Below are 24565 nucleotides of genomic sequence, written 5' to 3'. Positions count from 1 at the left end.
TAATTGTTCAGTTTGTGTATACATTGTCACATCTTGTAAACTTGACATACTATAAATATAGGTATATTAGAGGAAAAAACGTTTCAGTACTTTTTCATATCTTTTCTCTCAGTATATGATTGTAACATGTCTACTCGTGATGACAGTAATATAATAAACTTAATTTCACATTTTTGTAACTTAGGTGTGAATTACTTGTGGAAATCATATGGCAGAACAGACAACAAATTAAACGAGTGGAAATGCTGTGTAGTCAGCTTCCTATTAATTCTCCAATGGGAAACATTTTGGAAAGGTTCAGATCTCTAAATTCAGACATCACTGGTCTACTTTCATCACTTGTCACAAGGTAAGATATCTAGGACTAATATATCTGAACATTCATAAAATTTGAATTTGTTTTTTCATAAAGGCTTTTTTTTCTTTTTTACTTTCTTATCTATCAACACACAAGAAGTATACAGAACATCCTAATATCGATACAAATGTTTTCGATGAGACCGAAATTACGTTAACTTGATACAAATGTATAGCTGTTGTACGTACTAAATAGTACCTTACAGTTTGCTCTTTAACTGTGCATCAAATTATGTAGCTCTTTATTTTGGTGGCTGATATATTTAGTGAATTGTTTACTTGTAGTCATTTCTAAATGGGGGCCAGGGGTTAAGGCACTTGATTCTCAATTTGATGATCACGGGTTCAAATCTCCATCCCACCAGGTACATTCATCCTTTCATTTGGAGGGCATTAAAAGATAGAAAGAAAATGGTAAATTAGATTTATTTCAAATTTCTTTTTGGCAATTACAAGGTCATTCAAATTGACTTACTTCATACAGAGATGGCATAAAAAAGGTAATAGATAAAAGTTTTACTGAAAAAAAAAAGATGGTTTGAAATTTAGTTTTTATTTATTTTCATCTGAAAATTATATATTTTATCTTCACATGAAATATTACTTTACAATCTGAGCAGTCAATACTTTGATTATATATTCAGAGACATGTTTAGTGAAAATACAAAATTAACAATTCTGATTTTTTTATATATAAATGTCTGTTAATAATTACTTAAAATTTATGAAATTTCATTATGATACACCAAACATATTAGGAGTTATAGTATGGAAATTATAAAACACAGTTTGGGTCGTGAACTTGGCTGATTCGACCAAGTCTGTAGCAAGAGAGTTAACCCCTAGTCTAGAGTACTTTAGTAATGTTTTTTCTCAGCATGTGGCAGTAGTGAATCATAAGTATTGCTTTCACAGCTTAATAAAGGGAGTGCTTACAGCTTTACAAAGAGGCAGATTTACAAGGCAGATTTTATTAAGTTGTAGGTTTAGTCATTTTTTACACTCAGATGCAAAATGTCTTGGCTTATTGTTCAGTAATACAACCTTTCATGGCAAATACTTTTTAAGATGAATGGAAAAGTGAAGTTGTGGCCAGTCCAAAAAAACCATTAATTGTGCTTTGTGTTGTTCAGTAAGACAGACATCTTTCATAGTAAGTAGAAATAAATACAGTTTTAAACAAATAAAACCATTTTCAAATTAAAGTTCAAAATTGGCAAAACATGACTTCATGACAAAATTGAGGGTACTGATACTTCATTGGTAGTAGATCAGTGAAATATGACCTGTCCCATGACATCACAGAGGATATAAAAGCTTACTCCATTGTTAGCAGATTACACAAGAAACCACTGCTATTCTTGTAAATTATGTTTTAATATCCAAATAAAATTTAATATGCTTTTATGAACTAACACTACAAATAACTGGTATTTTGATGTAGATAGTCATTAACTTGTTTGACTAGCTCTCATGAAACTTACCTCGGGTATACTTAAAACAGCTGATCACATGTTTACTAAGAAAGTTTGGTCAAGTATAAAAACCTTAATTATAAATTTAGAAGATTATCCAAACAAGTGTTTTCTAGTTTCCTAACTTATGGAAAGAGTCCAGTCATAGTATTGACATGCTATAAAGATTTAAGACATGGAATGTTGTAGTTTTATGTAACACATTTTGATTTGAACTAATTGTAACAGTTATAAATTTTTACCTTATAATTGTTAATGAGCAAAAAGTAAACAACAGAGATGTAAATATTCTGTTGCTTTTGGTGAAAGTTGTAAGCTTGCTTAACACATGCATACTGATAAAAACTAGCTATGTTTTGGTAATACGGAAATGTTTTTTAACATAAAATTGTATGTTGAAGAGAACCTAAGCATGCTATAATTAGATAAGGTTTTATAATTACCCACAAGTGTCATAACATTTCTTTTAAATTGTTATCTAAGTATTTTAGGAATTTATCAAAATTATTTCTAAACTTGTTAATTTTGCATAGTTGATGAAATGTAACACTAAGGGATGAGTTGTTTAAGAGAATAGCCTGAGGTTTCATAACTCTTACATTGATTAAATGAATGGTGGTGAATGCCCTTATTAAAAGTATCTCACAGATATTTGTGAAAGAAAATCTAAGAATTTTAGACTCCATGGTAATCTTTTGCCTTTTTCATTTATTTTCTTTTAAATTCCAACGTCCTAAGATGGTGATGCCTCTATTCATTACTCAATATCTTCTGCCTCTTCAGTTTTATTCCTTCACACTTCGTTACAATCAAGGTGTCTTGTCCTTCTACAAACGATCGATGATGTGCATATATAAAATTAGCTACTGGATGTCAGAAAAAAAAAATCTATCTTTCTTTCAAAGGAAACTTGTTCAGTGAAAGACATTTTTCTATGTGCTGTAAACTAGATTGTATTTCTTTGTATGTTTTGATAATAATGTAGACTTTAGACTTTATTTTAAGTTACTTAGAAAATAGGAAGTGAAAGGTATCCTATAATATATCCCATTTTCACTTAGGCCTAACAGAAAGTTTTAAGTATGTACAATATAGGGCTTATATAGTGGCAAACATTGAACAGTGCATTCAATCAAGGATTCAGATTAATTTAAATTAATAAACAGCAGCTGAACTTTTTTGAAAATATCATTTTTGTCATCTTTAGTATTCCTGTTTTGACACTTTAGTTAATGTGACTTTTTTACTCTAGTTTAGGGGTGGCCAACCTCTTTACTAGTTGGTTTCACATTATAAAGTTTGAGTAAGTAGCCATGAAAGTAAATAAACATGCCAAACTGAAGTCCATTTGAGTTAGAAGGGGGGAGGGATCAAACAGTGAATTTAAAGGCATAACAAATGAAATGAGGGAGAGAGAGATTTTCAAGCTGTTAGATTAAAAGGCACTAAAAGTGAAACAATTAGCAGTATGAAATGAATTCTATTAATTTTTTAATATATGTGTATGTATTTAAATTCCAACCAAAATGTATGCTGTGTGTCACAACATGCAGTATTTTATAAATGACAGGCCATATTGAAGAGGTTTTTGCCACAGTTCCCACTTGTGGCATGCATCTTGTTACTTATATTCCATAGTGCATTCTCTTGTTAGTAAATAAGAGGTAGTGAAAGTAAAACATAAATGACTGCATAAATTAATTTGCCTGTAAAAATGCTCGTTTTGTACGTCATCATGGATCATGAATCTTGTTAGCAGTGGTGTAGTTTATTTGATCATTTTTATTGAAACAATTGGTGCAAATGTATAATTATGTTTGTATTATAAAGTATTATAAACTAATTAAAAATAAATACAAATATTGAAAAAAAAATTCATTAGAAAACGAAGAAAATTTCATGCAAGTTTGACAAAATAATAAATATGTAGTGTTATATTAAGTTTCAGATCTCTGTTATTTACCCCTTCTATTTCATGGTATTTGTATTTAATTTCTTTTTACACAATTAACCAGTAAAAAAAAAACTCAGATTTTTAATGTAAATAATTTTGAAATGTACTGAAAAGAAATCAGTCTAGTATATTACAAAAACAGAAGTAATAACCAGGTTCATAGATCTTCAATTTTAGCTTTATCATATTCTTAAATATTTGAAAGTTCAATTAGGTTTTGGTTTGTTCTGTTGTTATATTGTTTTATGTGCTTAAAGCATATATGCATGGTTGTATGTGTATTTAATTTATCTTGTAATTTTTTTTGTTACATTGTAGCACCTGTATTTAATTTATCTTGTAATTTTTTTTTTTTTTGTAACATTGTAGCACTTTTGTTATTGAGAAATTGCCACCTCAAGTCATGAAGACCAACACCAGGTTTACTGCTACCGTCAGACTGTTGGTTGGAGGTAAACTTAATGTTCACATGACTCCACCACAAGTCAGAGTCACCATCATAAGGTATTGGTTTTGTTAAGCTGATCGATTGCTTCATAAATGAAAAGTATATTTTAATTCTCTAGAAATAAGAAACCAAAATGTTTGGTTTACCTGCCTAAAACAAGTATTTTAATGTATGTATAAAATATAAAAACATACAATCCTTGAAGTGCTTGAACCAAATCATGCTTTTTGTTATTGTTTGACATTTGTTTGGAACTTATAGTATAAGTTCATTTTCATGGATAGATGTAGAAAACCAGGATCTTTTTTTTTCCCCCTTTCCATGGGGGGTAAGGTATGGGTATGGTATGTAGGTTGTTAGTTGTAACTTGTGGAAGTTCACTATGTTAGGGGAGGTAGGGTGTGTGAAAGTTGTAACTTTGTATGGGATTGAGGGTAGGGTATGTAGGAGTTGTTACTTAGTTTTTGTTCAGGGGAAGGTATGAAATGTGGAAGTTGTTACTTAGTTTGTGTTAGGGGGAGGTAGGGTGTGTAACTTTGAAAGAGGGGTAGGGTATGTAAGTTGTTACTTTGTAGGGAAGGTATGAAATGTGATTTACTTAGTTTGTGTTAGGGGGAGGTAGGGTGTGTGAAAGTTGTTACTTTGTATGTGATTGAGGGGGTACGGTATGTAGGAGTTGTTACTTAGTTTGTGAAGCTCGTAAATAAGCAATAATTATTCTATACCATCATTGATAACTGGAATGATATATCATTTCCTGAAACAGAATTGTTATTGATTGGAAGATAGGAAGGTTGCAAGTATTGTGTAAGACATGTTGGGTTGACTGTCACAAGTTAAACATTATTGGAATTTTCAATGAGCTTACTCTGTTGATACTGTTGCAAAGCCTCCAAACCCTTCAAAATTAACCCCCCCACCCCAAAACAAACAAAAAAAATAGTTTACGTGGTCTTTATTACCTCTATTAAAGTGAATAAAAATGTAAAGATTTGATTTATCAATTTTATATTATGTATTTATGAGTATGAATATTACTTATCATTTTGGTTTTAATAATTAGTTTATTTTTCAGGAATTGTTATCTGTTAATTATCTGAATTTAATTTTTTTTTCTCGTTTGTATTTTCTATTGCAGTGAAGCACAAGCAAATTCCCTCCTGAAAAACAAAGTGGGAATGACGTAAGTTGATGATTCTTATTGGAGGATGAATAAATATCACACATCTTGAGAAAGTTGAATTTTCCTCCTGTGTACAAATAGGAGATTGATTTTGTTTTGGGTTTTCTCGATGGATCTGTGTTTACTTTTTTTTAAATTGATCATACATCTAAATTAAATTCTGTAGTAATGATTATCAGAAATGATTGTTTGAACAAAAGTGAACAATTCTTAATTAAACTAGTTTTCAAAATCGGGCAGTGCCCATTGTTAATTTAATGAAAACTATGAGTAATTTAATCTTTATTTTATTATAAAAAGCATCTCATTTTAAGTGTTGGGTTGTTGTGTTGAAAATCATGTAATGTACAAAAAGCAAATCAGTGTAACATTTACTAAAAGCAGCTCATTCTAACAAAGTTGTGGTGCATAGTAATGTATTATTATTGTATTACTATGTAATATTGTATTATTACCTATCGTACAAAAAAAGAGGCATGCAATGTGTACAAAAGGCAGCTGATTTTATCAGAGTTGTGGTTCCATAGTAATATACTAATATTGTATTATTACCTATCGTACAAAAACGAGGCATGTAATATGTACAAAAAGAAGCTCAATTTATCAAAGTTGTGCTTACATATTTTCAAATATATTTAACAAATGTTGTAATTGCTTTTGAAGTAAATGTCAGAAATTGAACCCAAACATTTACTCCTTGTTTTTGTGCAGTTTTGAGCCTTCTGCTACGAACAGTGGAAAATTAGTCAACTTTTGAAAGAAAATAATCTAATATCATTGTTAAAATGTTCCGATACTTTCGACAATTTGTTTATAAATAATGCAAAAAACATTTTTAATATGTTCTGTAAATTTTAGATGTAACATATTATAGATTAGTCATTGCGGGGGTGTAAAATGCTAGTATTTTGAGCGACTCGAGAAAAAGTGTTTAAGTTGTTGTTTTTTGTCTCATACGGAAGCTTGATTTTTAATTTAATTTACATGAACAGCTGCAAACATTTTGGTGTTTATGTAAATGAGTGAAGAGTTTATATGTGAAATGTTTTGGTCTTTGTAATGTTTGTTTTTCATCTATAATTTTTATGTGCCATAGAGAATATTTCACAGAAATAATGTTTTATTATTGTGGGTTACTTTTATTTTTTTATACCATCACATTGACAAAGTGCATGCATTTCAGTTGTTAACACTTGGTATACTTGAGTTTAGAGTTTAAATATGAATATCAGTGTGAAAGTTCATTTGTCGCCAACACAAAACTATAAATGGACTGTCTGCACTTTGCCCATCTCAGATATTGAGCTCAAATTTTAGCTTTATAAACCCTCAGCTGAGCCACCAAGTGAGAGCAAAATGTTCGTAGAATTAATGTTGATGTAAGATAAAACTATGCTAGAAGTTCATCAGTTTGTAAGAACATCACTGTAGAGAACAAAGCATTAAAATCCCAAACCTGTGCTTTTTTATGAACTGAATGCATTCAGTTGTAACTGTTATAAATAACATAAAATAATTGTTAAAAGGAATAGTTACTGTCTACCTGTTTAGTGTTGAAATTTTTTTTTCCTTTTTTAAGAAGAGCTTTTATTAAGAAATTATTGTAGCCAGACACAAGGCTATATAATTTTTATTCATAAATTTTGCAGATTGAAGATGTGTATTTAAGGCTGAAAATTTAGTAGATAAAATACTCATAGGGAGGAGAGGTGAATGGTATACACTGTTGAAATAGGTAGATACTTATAGGGAGGAGAGGTGAATGGCATACACTGTTGTAATAGATAGATACTTATAGGGAAGAGAGGTGAATGGTGTACACTGTTGTAATAGATAGATACTTATAGGGAAGAGAGGTGAATGGTGTACACTGTTGTAATAGATAGATACTTATAGGGAAGAGAGGTGAATGTGTACACTCTTGTAATAGATACTTATAGGGAGGAGAGGTGAATGGTGTACACTGATTTGTTTTACACATTCTTTGCAGTGAGGCAAGTGGAGAAATATTAAACAATACTGGGACTATGGAATACCATCAAGCTACCCGGCAGCTCAGTGTCAGTTTCAGAAATATGGTGAGTTTCCTTCAGGATTAAGTTCTATTATCTTTTCTCTCCAGAGCTCAAGTGATGTCTATTATCACGAAATATGTATTTTTTATTGTAGTTAATAATTTAAGTAGTATGTTGTTATAGTTACATATATAGTCATCAGTGACTTTTGAGAGGCTTGTAGCTGTTTCTTTAACCTTGTGGTTCACAACGTTTTTTCAATTAAGCACCAGCTAATTCTGGTTTCAAACTTTTATAGACCACTTTGAAGGATATTACCTTTCTAAAAGTATTTTTAAATTACATTGTAGATCAGTTTAATTTATTAGTGCAATTTTAAAACAAACATTTCTATTTAAAACATTCTGGACTGGTGGTTGGGAACTGCGTGTATAAATATTGTATTTTAAAATTATATGTTTAGAAAGTTTCATAAAGATTTGTAAGTTTAATTTCTAGACACTGTATTTTAGAAAGAGTGGTCAGTTTCACATCATTTTCGTCTGGTTTGATTCTACTCCTTAGCTCCTGTTATTGACCAACAATATTCCCAAGTGAATATGTATTTTTTGAGGTGACTTGGAAAAAACTTCTAAATATTGACCATGTTAAATCCTACATGTGGTTGAAAAAAAAAGAAATCTTATAAGTTACCCATTTTTAGGACATGTACTGCAGTTTTTACTGAAATCTTACAAGATTTTCAAGAAGTGACACCTAGAGTAATGACACATTCATAAACAGAGGAGCTGTACCTTTGTTCTGACCAATGATTTCCTGATTATTACATTTTTCTATTTGTGTAATCACATTTTTTTTCACTTATTTTTCAAAGACCTTAAATTTGAGATACCTTAATTCAAAAGTGAATTGATCTTATTGTCTTAATTTTTACTGTTAAAACACATTAACTAAATATAATGACAATGTTGTATAAGCTATTTCAGTTGAAACATTTTATTAGGTGTTTATCTCACTAAAACACGTATATACATCTCTATGTATGTGGTGATACCTATTGAATGCATCGTAAACAAAAATCCATTAAAAATTTCACACTTTGTAATTCAAAATTCAGAAAAATTAGGAAAAATGCAACAATTTTTTTATCACAGAACACACTCTTAAATGCATAAGAATAACACTACTTCAATAGAACTGTATGTGAGGGTTTGATTGTATCATTCATGTAAATATAGTACTGAAGAAATGGAGTTCTTATAAAAAGTGTTTGTACTTGTGCTGTAATATAAGGACTTCAACCATGTTGATAATTATAGTAATATATGTATTTTTTCCATGCATGCTTGCAACAGTAACTGTTAATATCTTATATATATTTCAGTTGTAAGTGAAGTAATGAATTTTTAAAATAATTTTTTACAGCTTTCTTATTGCTTTACCTGCACTTTGTATTTTAATAAAATGTTAAAAAAAAACCTTGTAAAATGCTTTAGAAGGTAAAGTGGTTGAAAGCATTATGATGTTAAAACAAACTGTGAAACATGTCAAATGATCTGATAATAGACCGAAAAATACTGATGCACAGTGTTAGGCTTAACATGTGTAACTTGTGTGCTTCAATTTGATATTTTTTCATTCTTTTCAATGTTTAAGTATGAAATCTGTACTATGGTGTGTTGAACATGTAATATATTAGTGTAATAACCTTTGTTCTGTTAGTTACTTATGATGGTTCTAATTTTTATATTTTTAACCCTTTGGATACTGTAATTGGATTTATCTGACTCGACATTTATAGCCAGTTGGTTTGATAAGCAGATTTACCCCACGGTGTCACAAAAACTTTTCTCATGGTGCGACATTTGGGATACTCGCCTGTCCTTGAATTTCAGTCCAAGTACTACACTTTTGTACATCACTGAGCAAAAGTTCAACTACTGGATTTTGATATTGAAACAGTACTAAAAAGGGTCACATTTTAAATTTCATTCTTTAGTGGATAATTGACACTTGTCAAGAACTTTCCTTAATTACATATTTAAAGGGTTCAATATAGTTTTAAGATTATCCTCATTACTGATTTCTGATGTTAGATTTTTCTAGTTATTATACAGTACAGAAAAAAATATTGTTAATAATGGATAAGTTTTATTGATTCATAAGAATATTAGGTTTTTATTGCTGTCTTTTCAGCTACCCCTTTTCATGTGATTCTTTCTTTATTTTAGCAACTTCGAAAAATTAAGAGAGCAGAAAAAAAAGGAACCGAGGTAAGTCTTTTTTAATGGTATGTTCTACGTTTTATTCTGCCATACAAGAAAATCAGTTAAATATTTTATTTTCAACCATAAAATTAAATGAAAATAAGAGAGAGTAAGAGACAAATTTTCTACCAAATTAGTTTCTTTTCCAGTAATAAAAACCAGGTATTTCAACACACTTAGAAAGAAGAAATCTCAGTTTCTGTACTATGTTTTATATTAAATACTAAACATAGAGAGGAAAATGTTACATTTTATTACATGCTGTTATCTCTTATTTATATATGAAACTAAGAGCTGACTTTGCATTTCCACTTTAAATAATGAAATCACATAAGCTTGCAATAGTGCATACTTTAGTGATTTGAAATGTTTTCTTAGTCTGTGATGGATGAAAAGTTTTCGCTGTTGTTTCAATCTGAGTTCAAGGTAGGAGGAGAAGAACTGGTTTTCAGAGTGTGGGTAAGTGTGTTTTGTATCAAGTTACATGTGTTAAGTTTTTGATGTTAATTTTCTTGTATGATGTTACTTAAAGGCACAATATTAATTACTAGAGAAACTTCTGCGTGAGACTTGGACTTGAATGAAGTTTTGTGTATATGAAGAATTTGAGAGAGATTTGGCAGGTTTATTTAAATATTGTCTAGTTTAAGGACTTTGTCTTTTACACAGGATTTAATACTTCAAAATGTTTTTCACACTGGGATGTAACAGTGAGGAAGAGTGAAATGATAGTCATTGTATTGTGCTGTTGTGTGATACTATTTCTTTAAAATGAAAATTGCAGCAGATTTTACACTGGAAATTTTATGGTTTTTTAGCATACATTAGGTAATTACTTTTGTTTTTTGATTCACATGTGGCTGAACTTGGGTATTGGTTAGTGTGCTAAACTGTGCATCATAGGTTAAATGTTTCAAATTTTATTATCAAAAGCCAAAATTGTGTATCAAATGTTTGAGTCACGGGTGCATTATAACTGTTGATTCATGCTCATTTATTTTGGTGGTTTGTGTTAAAGTGCATTACTTAAATAATAATACTAATTCAGTAAACTTCATAAGATACATATACACACATTATATATTCAAAGCTTAAATTTCTTTGTAGTTGTGTTGTGTCCAAAAATCTCAATAATTAGATTTACAGTTTGGAATTGTTGTGGAAGTAATTTTTGAATCTGATTAAATTATCCCTAACTTACATGTGCTACTTCTTCCTTTTTGTTTTATTGAATGTGCATATATTAATAACATTTCTTATAATTTTAAAGTTTTGACATATTGTCTGTTAGTCTTCAGACTTGCAACACAAAAATCAGGGGTTTTATTCCCCACAATGGACACAGCAGGATAACCCAGTGTTACTTTGTTCTGAAATAAAGAAACAAACTTTACATGTTTTGGATTCGTTGTGTTATGTAACTGTAACATGACTTTATGTTAATATTTTTTTTTATTCAGTTAATTAATTTAATTTGTTCTGTTAATGTTGAGTAACCTGTCTATAAATTATTTGTTTTTACTGTGAAATATAAACTCAGAATATGATGAGGCAGGAAAAAATTAACTATAATTACTATGTGTTAATTTAGAATCACCCGGCAGGAAAAAGGTCACTACAAATGTGTTAATTTAGAATCACCTGGCAGGAAAAAATTAACTATAATTACTATAAATGTGTTAATTTAGAATCACCCGGCAGGAAAAAAGTCACTATAAATGTGTTAATTTAGAATCACCTGGCAGGATAAAGGTCACTACAAATGTGTTAATTTAGAATCACCTGGCAGGAAAAAGGTCACTACAAATGTGTTAATTTAGAATCACCTGGCAGGAAAAAGGTCACTACAAATGTGTTAATTTAGAATCACCTGACAGGAAAAGTTGCTATAAATGTGTGAATTTAGAATCACCTGGCAGGAAAAAGGTTGCTATAAATGTGTGAATTTGGAATCACCTGGCAGGAAAAAGGTCACTACAAATGTGTGAATTTAGAATCACCTGACAGGAAAAAGGTTGCTATAAATGTGTGAATTTAGAATCACCTGACAGGAAAAAGGTTGCTATAAATGTGTGAACTTAGAATCACCTGGCAGGAAAAAGGTCGCTATAAATGTGTGAATTTAGAATCACCTGGCAGGAAAAAGGTCGCTATAAATGTGTGAATTTAGAATCACCTGGCAGGAAAAAGGTCGCTATAAATGTGTTAATTTAGAATCACCTGGCAGGAAAAAGGTCACAACAAATGTGTTAATTTAGAATCACCACCAGGAAAAAGGTCACTACAAATGTGTTAATTTAGAATCACCTGGCAGGAAAAAAGTCACTACAAATGTGTTAATTTAGAATTACCTGGCAGGAAAAAAGTCACTAGAAATGTGTTAATTTAGAATCACCTGGCAGGAAAAAGGTCACTACAAATGTGTTAATTTAGAATCACCTGGCAGGAAAAAAGTCACTAGAAATGTGTTAATTTAGAATTACCTGGCAGGAAAAAGGTCACTACAAATGTGTTAATTTAGAATCACCTAGCAGGAAAAAGGTCACTACAAATGTGTTAATTTAGAATCACCTGGCAGGAAAAAGGTCACTACAAATGTGTTAATTTAGAATCACCTGGCAGGAAAAAGTCACTAGAAATGTGTTAATTTAGAATTACCTGGCAGGAAAAGGTCACTACAAATGTGTTAATTTAGAATCACCTGGCAGGAAAAGGTCACTACAAATGTGTTAATTTAGAATCACCTGGCAGGAAAAAGGTCACTACAAATGTGTTAATTTAGAATCACCTGACAGGAAAAAGGTTGCTATAAATGTGTGAATTTAGAATCACCTGGCAGGAAAAAGGTTGCTATAAATGTGTGAATTTGGAATCACCTGGCAGGAAAAAGGTCACTACAAATGTGTGAATTTAGAATCACCTGACAGGAAAAAGGTTGCTATAAATGTGTGAACTTAGAATCACCTGGCAGGAAAAAGGTCGCTATAAATGTGTGAATTTAGAATCACCTGGCAGGAAAAAGGTCGCTATAAATGTGTGAATTTAGAATCACCTGGCAGGAAAAAGGTCGCTATAAATGTGTTAATTTAGAATCACCTGGCAGGAAAAAGGTCACAACAAATGTGTTAATTTAGAATCACCCGCCAGGAAAAAGGTCACTACAAATGTGTTAATTTAGAATCACCTGGCAGGAAAAAAGTCACTACAAATGTGTTAATTTAGAATTACCTGGCAGGAAAAAAGTCACTAGAAATGTGTTAATTTAGAATCACCTGGCAGGAAAAGGTCACTACAAATGTGTTAATTTAGAATCACCTGGCAGGAAAAAAGTCACTAGAAATGTGTTAATTTAGAATTACCTGGCAGGAAAAAGGTCACTACAAATGTGTTAATTTAGAATCACCTAGCAGGAAAAAGGTCACTACAAATGTGTTAATTTAGAATCACCTGGCAGGAAAAAGGTCACTACAAATGTGTTAATTTAGAATCACCTGGCAGGAAAAAAGTCACTAGAAATGTGTTAATTTAGAATTACCTGGCAGGAAAAAGGTCACTACAAATGTGTTAATTTAGAATCACCTAGCAGGAAAAAGGTCACTACAAATGTGTTAATTTAGAATCACCTAGCAGGAAAAAGGTCACTACAAATGTGTTAATTTAGAATCACCTGACAGGGAAAAGGTTGCTATAAATGTGTGAATTTAGAATCACCTGGCAGGAAAAAGTTTGCTATAAATGTGTGAATTTGGAATCACCTGGCAGGAAAAAGGTCACTACAAATGTGTGAATTTAGAATCACCTGACAGGAAAAAGGTTGCTATAAATGTGTGAATTTAGAATCACCTGGCAGGAAAAAGGTCGCTATAAATGTGTGAATTTAGAATCACCCGCCAGGAAAAAGGTCACTACAAATGTGTTAATTTAGAATCACCCAGCAGTAAAAAATTGACTGTAATGTGTTAATTGAAAAGTATTTATGAAGGATTTTTGTCAAGTTAATTTTTACTTTTTGAGGCATTTTAAAATGCATATAGAGAGATGATAATGCTTTGAAAGTTATTACTTAATATTTATCATAAATTTTAATTTTTTTAATTGTTTATTTTCTATATGAATAATTCTTTCAGAATGCATAAGTAATTTGATTATCCTTTTTTACTTATACTTGTCTATATTTAATTAATATTTATTTTTCAAAATTACCTCTGACTATTAAGAAAGTTTTAAATATGGTCATTCTGTTTGTTCTTCATTACAAGTTTACATGTTATTAACACTATTATTTTTTGTCTCTTTATTATGTGAATACTGATGTGTTTTTTTTAGACATTATCTCTTCCCGTTGTGGTCATTGTTCATGGTAATCAAGAACCACATGCTTGGGCAACAGTCACATGGGATAATGCATTTGCAGAACCAGTAAGTGTGATATTGGATATTATTTGCAGAGAACAATTTTTTTTTATTGTCTTGTTAGTTAAGTTAATTGTTTTCAGTGTTGACTTTTTAACTCTCAGTCTGCAAATTTTTTTTATACAAACTCTGATATTCACAGAGTGTTTAAATTACATTTTCTTTAGTAGCATTTTATTATTTGAAATAAACCGTTATTCTAAGATGCGCAGTATTAGTTAATATAAATGTGGACAACTATATGAAAACTGTTTGTCTTAGTTTTTGTAGCCTGTACAATCACCTGATTGTAATTATTAATCAATTAATAATAATGTGCTTATCTTATACTGGTTGGTAATCCATTGCTGCCTTTAGGGAAATCCTGATTAGAAGGGTCATTTCCAAGGCAACCATGATTCAATCCTGGCTGTTGTTGGTGGGGAGAGGCTGGTGTGTGTTATATATTTCTGGCATTCAACTGTGGTTTTCTTGGTAGAAATGAATTGGATTATGCCCTTGTTTGGAAGTTTAATGCAATATAATCACTGTAAAAACATAAGTTAAAGTAGAAACTGCACTTTTCCATTCTGCTTTTACACAGATGTAAGCTGAATATGAAATAGAGTATTATAGATGTGTTATGTGGTGAATGAGAATGAAAATATTTCAAGTAGTAATTATAGAATTTTCAATATGAACTTGTTTTATTTAGTAACATTTTGAACAACTGGTCTTTGTTAGGCTTAGTATGAAAATTAATGAACAGTTGTGGGCAGGATTCAACTGTGGGTCTTCATAATAGAAAAGCTTCTGTTTACTTAGTTACTTCTCTTGTAACTAATTAATAATTAAACTTAGGTGATTTTACATGCTACTAAAACATGAAGTAACTGTATTTGATTATTGCAATCTTTGCTGCAAGTGACTGTTGTAGAAGGTTTAATAAAAACTTGAAAGAAATCAGTATTTGCCCCAATAATTCACAGATCTTTCCAATGTAAGTAATCGTTTGGAGAAACATCAGCTGATCTAGCTTTCAGAATTAATAACAGAACATAAAAAATATTGCTACATTAGAAAAGGATTGTTAGGTCATGTATTTTTTCTATGAAATTTCTAAAAAAAACACATTATTAGGACTAGAAAACATTAAATATTTCATAATACAGAAATTAAAGCAAGCATTTTTTTTAGAGTATAACATAAAAGTAACCACTCTTTTTTTCTTCTAAAGTTTACTGATTTGTTTCATTTAAAGTTGTTTTGAAAGACCTGGAAACCATGGACACTACCTATGAATTAAATTGTAGATCTTCAAAATTAATACATTTTTGTTTCTCTTTGTAATATTTTAATTTGTAGTAGAATGAGCTTTTGTTTGCTTTGGAAGGGGATCACATGATAAGAATTATAAAGTAGTAAATTTAATTATGTTGATAAAAAAAATATTCACAAAATAGTTCACTTAATCAGTAGTTTTAGTGCAAAGTTCTATTGCCAACTTACGGAACATTTTTTGTCAGCAAAATAATGTTTGTATAAATATTTTGGTTGATGATACATGTACTTTCTTACAATTTCTACACAAATTGCTACTGATAAGTTCCATTTCCTTCCTGAACTGTCCCCACCTGTTTCTAACTTGTAGCGAGCTCTCGGCTTGCACTGTCATTAACTGGCTTTTATATCGCTGTATTTTAGCTAAATCTTGCATGGTAGAAGGATGTTGATCACTTTCCACTTGTTTTAAGATTTGCAAACATGTAATGTATGGTCTGTGATTTGACTCCCCTATTATATATTAAGCTGCTTCATTGTGAATGCATGAACAGATGTTTTTAACGTGACTTCGGTGTAAAGAACAATGATATGCGGTTAATGGTTCCTCATCAGTGTTTACGTGTACATGAATTATCGGGGATTCTTCATTTGTTTTAAGACTTAAATAATATTGGTGTATGTGAAAAATTGTAATCTTACTTTCCCATTCATGTTTATTTAGGTGTAACCAGATGTATTAAAAATTACCTGATTCAGTATAGAGGTGCATCATTGAAGTTTCGAGTGTAAAGCTATGCAGTAAACGGACAGCACCTTGTGAACTGTTGACCAGTCTTTGGATGCATTAAACATACTTGATGTTTCCTGATAGATTTGTTTGTTCATGTTATGGGTTTGCTGGTGTTTACATTCTGATCAAACCCTAAAATATTTATGTAGTTTTCACTACTTTGCTCTAAGTGTATAAATATTCTATGAATTTAAAAAACAAACAAACTTAGTTATAATCTCTGCCAAAGCCCTGAGTATAAATATAGACACTCACTACATAGGTAAATTAAAATGTTAAATTTAGTGCAAGGTATAAAAACCTTAGTCTGTTAGTAATATTGAAAACTGATTTCTAAAGTATCTGCTATACTCCTGCAGGCTTCTGGTCATTCAGGAGTGTTGGAAACTTGAGGGTTCAGTATTTATTATACGTGGGTTGAGCAAAATGTATCTTCTCTTGTTGTATGTTTAAAAAAATGTTAAATCATTAATAGAAAACTGAATTGTACTTCATTAAATCTATTCACATGCAAGTTAGCAAGAGCTATAAGTGTGCAATGTGTCATTTGTGAATATAAGAACTTTGGAAGGACTGAGTTATACAAACTCAAAATCTTGCACAATAATTACAAAGGGTCTAGGAGTTATTGCTTGTTCATTAGCTGATCAGGAAGTTTAAACATAAGCTTAAGGCAGTGTTAACACGGGAATTGTTATTAGCATATGTAAACATCTATACTATAGAATCTAATTATAAATGGCATTCTGTAGAAATTAGATTTTCATTTTGTAAAAATTGTTTTGCTAGTAGCTGCATACTATTCGAAAAATGCAATTTGTGCAACTGTTGCACCTTATTTTATTTGTCTTTAAATAAATCATAAAGTATTCTGTTTTGTCTTTTGATTTTATGTACCATTTAAACTACTTCGCATTTACGTTATGTTTTATGCATATTTTGCATGTTCTGCTATATTTGGAAAGTGGTTTCTATTCTGCCTGCTCGAGATTTCTGCAGGGTGGTGTACTGGTGACTTTGTTCCCTCTTCCCCTAAACACTAACCCCACCCATAACTCTGTCTGTGGTGTGTAGGTATATATTCCACCTAGAATGTCTGACTCATATCAGGGTCGAGTCCCCTTTGCTGTACCGGACAAAGTTCCTTGGCCTCAAATGGCAGAAGTGTTAAACATGAAGTTCCACGCTGCTTGTGGACAAGGCCTATCAGCAGATAACTTCCAGTATTTGGCAACTAAAGGATTTCGGAGTAAGTGAAAGAAAAGTATTTTCAGTAAGTTGATTAAATTATGTTTGTTTCTAAATGTGATGTATAAGGATTTAATGTCACATTAATCTCAACATTTGTGTTTTACACTTCGTGTGTGAGAATAACATATAAAAGATCATATTCACAATTTGACATACCTGGTATCTGTATCGAAAATGTTTATGAACAGTAGTTTGAATAATACCTTATTGCCTCTGATTATTTTTTGGCACAATTATTTTTTCTTTTTTGATCAGACTTTGGATGAAATAGATTATTTACATCTATTTCTAGCTGGTATTGCAATCTATAAACATTATTTTGAAGATAAACTGTACTGTAATGGAGCAGTAATGTGGCTTTCTATCTGTGTGATCGAAATATTAAATACAAAGGGGCCATCTGCTAGTACTTACAAAAAATTTAAGAAATAGTGCATATTATTTGTAGACCAGAGTGCTGTTTGTACTACTTTTCCGAAAATGTGCACAAGCATAATAGTAAATTGACAAACAATGATTTATAACCATAAATTTTGGTTCTGTTTTGGGGAACACCATTGTATTTTAACAGATACTTGAAAATTGACTGACTGTTCTTTCAAAGGATGTATGTTCCCACAGGAATGTGTGTTTTTTTCTTATATTAAAGCCACATCAGGCTATCTGCTGTGTCCACCAAGGAGAACTGAACCCCTGATTTTAGCATTGTAAATCTGAAAACTTACTGCTGTCCCACTGGGGAACATTTTCCCCAAAATCAAACCACTTAACTATGCTTGTAAATTTTTGTTTGTCAGTCTACTGTTATATTAGAAAAAACAGGTTTTCACACTTAAGTGCTCACTAGCAATAAGAGGGAGTCATACAATGCATGTTCAACTTGATCTTAAGGTATTACATTATCTCTACTTTGTGTTTTATACATGAAATAATATATCAGTACAGTGTGTTTTTTCATTCTACTCTTGCACAGATATAAGCTAAATGTGAAATGGATTATTTTAGGTGTTTAACCACATGAAAGGTGTTTGATTGTATGTTGGTTGGTTCACATGGTGAATGAGAAGTAAAATAACTTCAAAGTATATTTCAAGCAGTAACTACAGAATATTAGTGTGAACTATCTTGATATGCATGCTAAAATATGTATATTAAATTATTTTCAAGGTATTTCCATAATTTTCCAGATAGCATTGTCAAGGTTATACAACAAAGTGTTTGGTTTTTCCATATCTTTTTTTTAATCAGATTCACAAATCCAAGACTTCAGTAACATGATGATCACCTGGTCGCAGTTTTGTAAAGAACCTCTTCCCGATAGAAATTTTACTTTTTGGGAGTGGTTTTATGCAATCATGAAAGTTACAAGGGAACATCTGCGTGTGCTTTGGAATGATGGGTAATGTATACAGACTTGTAAAAGATTGTTTTGTATGTATATCTTAACAAAGTTATACTTTCCTGAAGGTTTTATTTTGTCTAAAAAATTGATCAGTACTGTTGTATTTTGATAAAGATGTGATCTTTAGTGATAGTCTTATTTGTTTAGTTGGATGGAGGGGGGGGGGAGTGAAATGTCCTGGTATCCAATTTTTTTTAAATGTGCTTTCAAGAAGTCAAAGCTTAGCACACTACTGTAACATTCTTAGTTTCAATTACCATTAAACTCTAAATATGTTTCATTATGAAGCATCTTGGTGGTTCAGCAGTAAATCTGAGGAGTTATAATGCTAAAAATTGGGTCTTGATACCTAAAATGGCCATAGAACATATAGTCTATTGCACAACTTTGAACTTAACAGTAAAAACAATCCTCTATCCCTCCCTTAGTGTGTCTTGTTAAACTATTTTCTGTTGGCTTTTAAAGTCAGATGTTAGTTGGGAGCAATTTCTATGTTTTATTAACATCAAAATTAACCTTTGCAGCAATCCAAAATTTTTCAACAGAAGTAATTAAAATGATCATCTTAAAAATTGGTTCTTACACACTGACAGTTTAAAGTTATATTGCACTGAATAGTGGAAGCTCTTAACTTTCCAATCTTAAATAGTCTTATGCAAGTGAGTGAAACATAACCATGTTTGACCATTGAGATGTGTTACTTTGTGAAAGGTGGTGCATATATACTTATTATATTAAGCACATTAGTCCTGCACCCAAAACCAAACTAATATAGTTTAGGTAAGACAAAAACTTTTTAATAATCCTATAGGAAAGAAGATGGTTGAATTGATCAACTTAAGAACTTTGAAAACATGCATAGTGTAACTCTGAATTTACTAAGTACATCTTTATGAAAGTTGGGAAGCGTTATAGGTCTGTTGTACACAAAAGACAGATTTTGTTTAATGAAGTATTTTTATTAAAAACGTATGTGTGAATTTTCATGCCAATACTGAGTCAGTCTGAGTGAAAGGTAATATTTGTACTATGAATAAAAATACTTGTTTTGACTTTATAGTTTATACATTCAATATACATAACTTTTAGGATATTCTAAGTGAATATATTAAGTGTTTTTTTTTATGAAACTTAATATCTTTCGTTTATTTTTCTATGTTAACAATAACTGTGAAGCAACCATCAATGTAGAGTAAAATTAAATATTAAAATATTAACTAAAAGCTAATACTACCATTTTTTCACTTTGCACTAACTGGAATATTGATTAAAACATTTCAAGTTACTTATTTTAACACTTTTCACCTGCACTTTGTGCTTCTGGAACAATAATTCTTGCATATAAAACAATAAATTGCAGCAGAATCCCATTAGACTTTCTGTAGGACTGAAGTAATTTAGTGTAACATTTAACCCTATCATGATGAGCCATATGCCAATGGTTGTGTCATTGTATTTGTTGACTGTATTCAAAATTTCATTGAACTAATGTTTTATGAACTTCTCAGAAAGTTTGGTGTTAGAAAAGTGTAGATTATAATTCAAATGTTAGTATTATATGTTAGTTAATTTCTTAATTAAAAAGTAAATAATAAAAACAGCTGAATATTGCTTTTTATGTGTTGTGTGGTATGTTGAATGCAATGCTGGTTCAAAGTAGATGTTTATGTTGTTAAAATGTAAAGTGTATAGTTTCATAATAATTAGAAACTCAAGTTACCAATATTTACAAACTAGAATATAAAATAAAATCATGTTTGCTATTTGCTGAGATATTCCACATTTACTGAATCAAACAAAGTGGCCCTCTGCCCACTTTGTATTTTTGAAATGTTCCCCTACATACACTTCTATATATGACATGAATGACCAGTCGAAAGCTCAGAATGTTGCCCTAGTGGTTTTCTCGGCCATTCTGATATGTTGTTGTGATAATTTCATTCTTTTCACACAATAATTAAAATGATATGGTAAGTCTCTGGTGAACTCAGAACTTTATATTTTTCAGACCCAAATGCAGCTTAGTTCCTACACTTGATAAATTGCAGTAGAATTATGTGGTATCAATACCCATGATTTAGGACTTTTTTTGGTTATTTAAAATGTATATATAAAACCTAAAGAAAAGTTTTTTGTTGGACCTTTTATATGGGAACTTTTATAAGGTGTAGCAACCTGTGACAATCAGTAAATGTGAGTACAAAGGTTGTAACTAGAAGGGATAACTGTTTGCTTTACTTCTCTAGTTACTGTTCTATGTTTTAAGAAAAATAAATATATGAACATATTTGTAACTAATAATAATGTACATACATATATAATGTATAATAACTGAAACGTGACTGTATTTTACGAAATTCTAGTCCATTAAAACACAGCCAAGACAGGCCTCTTTGGAAAGACTTAATGTCAGTTTTGTATTTTTGGATACAGTACCATGAGTGCACATGCACCATGTTACTGTAATGTCTGTATTGTTAGCTAGCCATAGCTGGAAGATCATTGTAATAAAAATAATAAATATATATAGATGTATAATGTTATGAGATTTAAGCTATTTAGACTAAACCTTTTGTGTTATAATCTGTAGTCATTCAAGAATGAAAAAAACCAATTTAGATTTCCAAAATTTTTTTTATGGTGGTTACAAGGCCAGTCAAATTGACAGACCCATAGTTATGGTAGACAAAATAACAAAAAATATAAAGTTTTACTGGAAACAAATGTTTAAAAATTATTTAGGAGGTTTTAGAGATTACACAAATAATATTTGAGATTTTTGGGACGAAGAACACTTTTTTAGTTACAACAAGAAAATCACTTCGCATTTGGACTGGTAACAAAACAGACTCGATATTTACACAAACAAATCTACAATAAGGATACTTCATTAAAAAGTCAAATTTTTTGTGTGTAAAAGACTTGTAATATTTTAGTTATTAAAAGTCTACCAAATTTTATGAAGGTACTCTTAATGCATTAAAAGTTGTATAAATACTTGTGTTCATTATATTGAGCCCATCACAATTGGTTAACGAGGGCACTTGAGTCAGATTAATTTTGGATGTTTTACTTTGCTGAAATTTTTTTGTCTATATGGGGGAATTTAAAATTTTTACATTTTACTTTTGTTCAGAAATACATATAAAAAATATGAATATCTAATTTTTCTGCAACTTACTGTGTATTTGTGCTGTTTGCACTCAAATAAAAATATTAGGTTTTCTCTTCAGCTTCTTTGAGTCTCACAGACTTGAATGTTGAAGAAAAAATTAACATTGCTTGCAAATACCTATTTTAGTACAAAGAATGTATTAGGTACTAGAACAGAATGTTCCAAAATTTATCTGACTTTTAAAGTTAGCTTTAATTTGGTCAAAATATTTCATTAGCCATACACAGAAACAAAATCATGATTATATGCAAAGATATTTCTACCAAGTTAATACTATCTTTACAAAATTGAAAAGGACAGTTTGAACCTTGACATAAGGGAGAACCTCTTCCTTCTGTTGGTTAAACATGTCTGCCAATCATGTAAAGTTGATTAGAAAACAGTTTTTTGGGTCAAAACTCTTTGCATAATTATAATATAAACTCTTCAAAATATCTTTATAACATTACCTTTTCAAACTAGGTTTCTAAAAGTAGTATTTCTTGTGAATACCAAAAATCTCAATAAAAACTTTGGCTAGTGAATGCATTTTATTTAACATTTTATGAAGTCACACTTGATGCAGAGTTTTTTCTCTAAATTGCATAGTTGGGATCAAGCTGCCAGTTCATTAGAATAAATTAATAATCATACTGTATTACAGATTTAGTCAGTCCACTGGAAGTAATATAGTTGAACAGAGTTTTAGGAAACTGTAGGTTATGCTGAATGTTTTTGCTAATCAAAGATCACAAATGTAAATATTTCACTATTATACTCTTTCAATTTAACTCGATTAAACTTGATTTCAGTTCACCCGTCTTTACAACTGACTTTTAAATTTTCAATTGTTTTTGTATTGATTTAGGAGTATGATGTGTGTGGTTTGTTGCTACCATGTGTTTCCTCCTTAAGTTATAGTTTCATATTCTTTAAACCTTTTCACACTATTTTTAAATGTTTACTACAAATTTGTGCTGTCTGTAACTTTTCTTCAGTGTACTTATTTTAAACAAATGAAAACAAAGGCTTACATTAAGACTAGCTCACCTTTTTCCATAATAAAAGTTGTACTTTTTTCATTGATAAACTAATTCATGTTTATGTACATGCCCCAACATCCTTTAGAAATGTACGTCATAAGTAGCCATTTATTTTCTTACTACATATTAAATATCACCATGGAATTATTCCTTAGCCTCGTAAAAATTAACCTGTGTTTTCATAATTTAGGGTTATCATTGGATTCATTGGGAGACGAAATGCTGAAGAGATGTTGTTGAAGAGACCTAGTGGAACATTCCTTCTTCGATTCAGTGATTCTGAGCTTGGTGGCGTTACTATCGCCTGGGTAGCCGAAGATCCACAACAAGGTATTGTATTCTTGTTGTTTTATTGGTAGGAAGCTGTGATGTGAAATAAAGGACATGTCTTCATGTTTATTGACTTGCACTGAGTATTTTATTGAACTTCTATTTTATGAATTTATGACAGTAAGTTTGGAATCAAAATGCAGGTTGTAAGTCACACTTTAATGTTATATATGAGTTGATTTCTTAATTTAAAAGTGAATATTAAAAAAAACATAACCTAAATATATATTTTAGTGAGTCGTGTTGTATGTTGAATGCAGCACTGTTTAATACTAGATGCTTGTGATTTCAAAATACTAAATCTATAGTTTTGTACAGATTAGGAACTCAAATTACTTATATTGACAAGCTAGAATATAAAATAAGAACCTCATATTTTTTTATTTTGCTGAGATATGGTTTATGTACTAAATCAAACAGTAGCCCTGTTCAACTCTTTCCATTTTTTTTTAATGGTCTTTTATATAATCTTACTACAGTATATGACATTTGAAACACCAGTCAGTAGCTTAGAATATCCCCAGAGTGGTTTTCTCAGTCATTTTAATCCTTGAACAAGTTTCTACACTCTTTCGATCCAAGTTTTCAAGGATGTAAATTGTGTCTTTAGTCTGCATGAAGTTTCATATTTTATAAAATTTGAATCAAAATTAGTTAGTATAATTAATAAATTATAGTGGAATTCTATGGTATCAATGTAGTTATTTATGAGTTTTTATTATTCAACTGTGTGTATATACACGTGCGCACACACACACACACACACAAAAGTGATGTTCTTTATGTGCAAAATTTTAAAAGGCTTAGTAACCTATATCGAGCAGCAACAGAGTGCAGAGGTTGTAGCAAGAAGAGATAATTGTTTGCTTTACTTGTTGATTTATTATTTCATATCTTAAGAAAAATAAGTTTTAATAATTTATTTCCAAATAATAATTATATATATCTCTCTATATATATATATATATTTATAATGTATAATAATTTAAATGTGACTATATTACAAAATATTGGTTCACTAAAACACAGCCAAGACAGGGAAGACTAAAGGTCACTTTTGTATTACTAGATACCTGGGTGCACATGCACTGCATCAATGCAATGTTAGCTAGGCACGACTGGAAGGTTAATATAATAAATAATAAAATATATATGTAGTTTTGAGACTTTAACCACTTAGACTAAACATTTGTATTTTTGTGTTATAATATGTAGTCATT

The 24565-nt window shown here is 30.5% G+C and overlaps 1 protein-coding gene across 3 annotated transcripts in view; it reads left to right on the top strand.

Annotated features, from left to right (window-relative positions):
• The window catches only part of LOC143224881 (signal transducer and activator of transcription 5A-like), a 63378-nt gene that overhangs the window by 24134 nt on the left and 14679 nt on the right, over positions 1-24565 (top strand). For 2 of the 3 annotated variants that reach the window (XM_076453289.1, XM_076453291.1), the window contains exons 9-18: positions 185-349; positions 4156-4290; positions 5373-5417; positions 7408-7495; positions 9664-9705; positions 10078-10158; positions 14026-14118; positions 17240-17414; positions 18665-18815; positions 23206-23345. In XM_076453289.1, coding sequence (XP_076309404.1) covers positions 185-349; positions 4156-4290; positions 5373-5417; positions 7408-7495; positions 9664-9705; positions 10078-10158; positions 14026-14118; positions 17240-17414; positions 18665-18815; positions 23206-23345 — 1115 coding nt within the window. The remainder of the gene's footprint in view (positions 1-184; positions 350-4155; positions 4291-5372; positions 5418-7407; positions 7496-9663; positions 9706-10077; positions 10159-14025; positions 14119-17239; positions 17415-18664; positions 18816-23205; positions 23346-24565) is intronic. The other variant, XM_076453290.1, reaches the window with a different exon arrangement.

The sequence above is a fragment of the Tachypleus tridentatus genome, chromosome 9 (genome assembly GCF_004210375.1).
Source record: "Tachypleus tridentatus isolate NWPU-2018 chromosome 9, ASM421037v1, whole genome shotgun sequence".
NCBI lineage: Eukaryota > Metazoa > Arthropoda > Merostomata > Xiphosura > Limulidae > Tachypleus > Tachypleus tridentatus.
The sequence above is the reverse complement of the archived record's forward strand: the minus strand, read 5'-3'. Positions and strand labels throughout refer to the sequence as shown.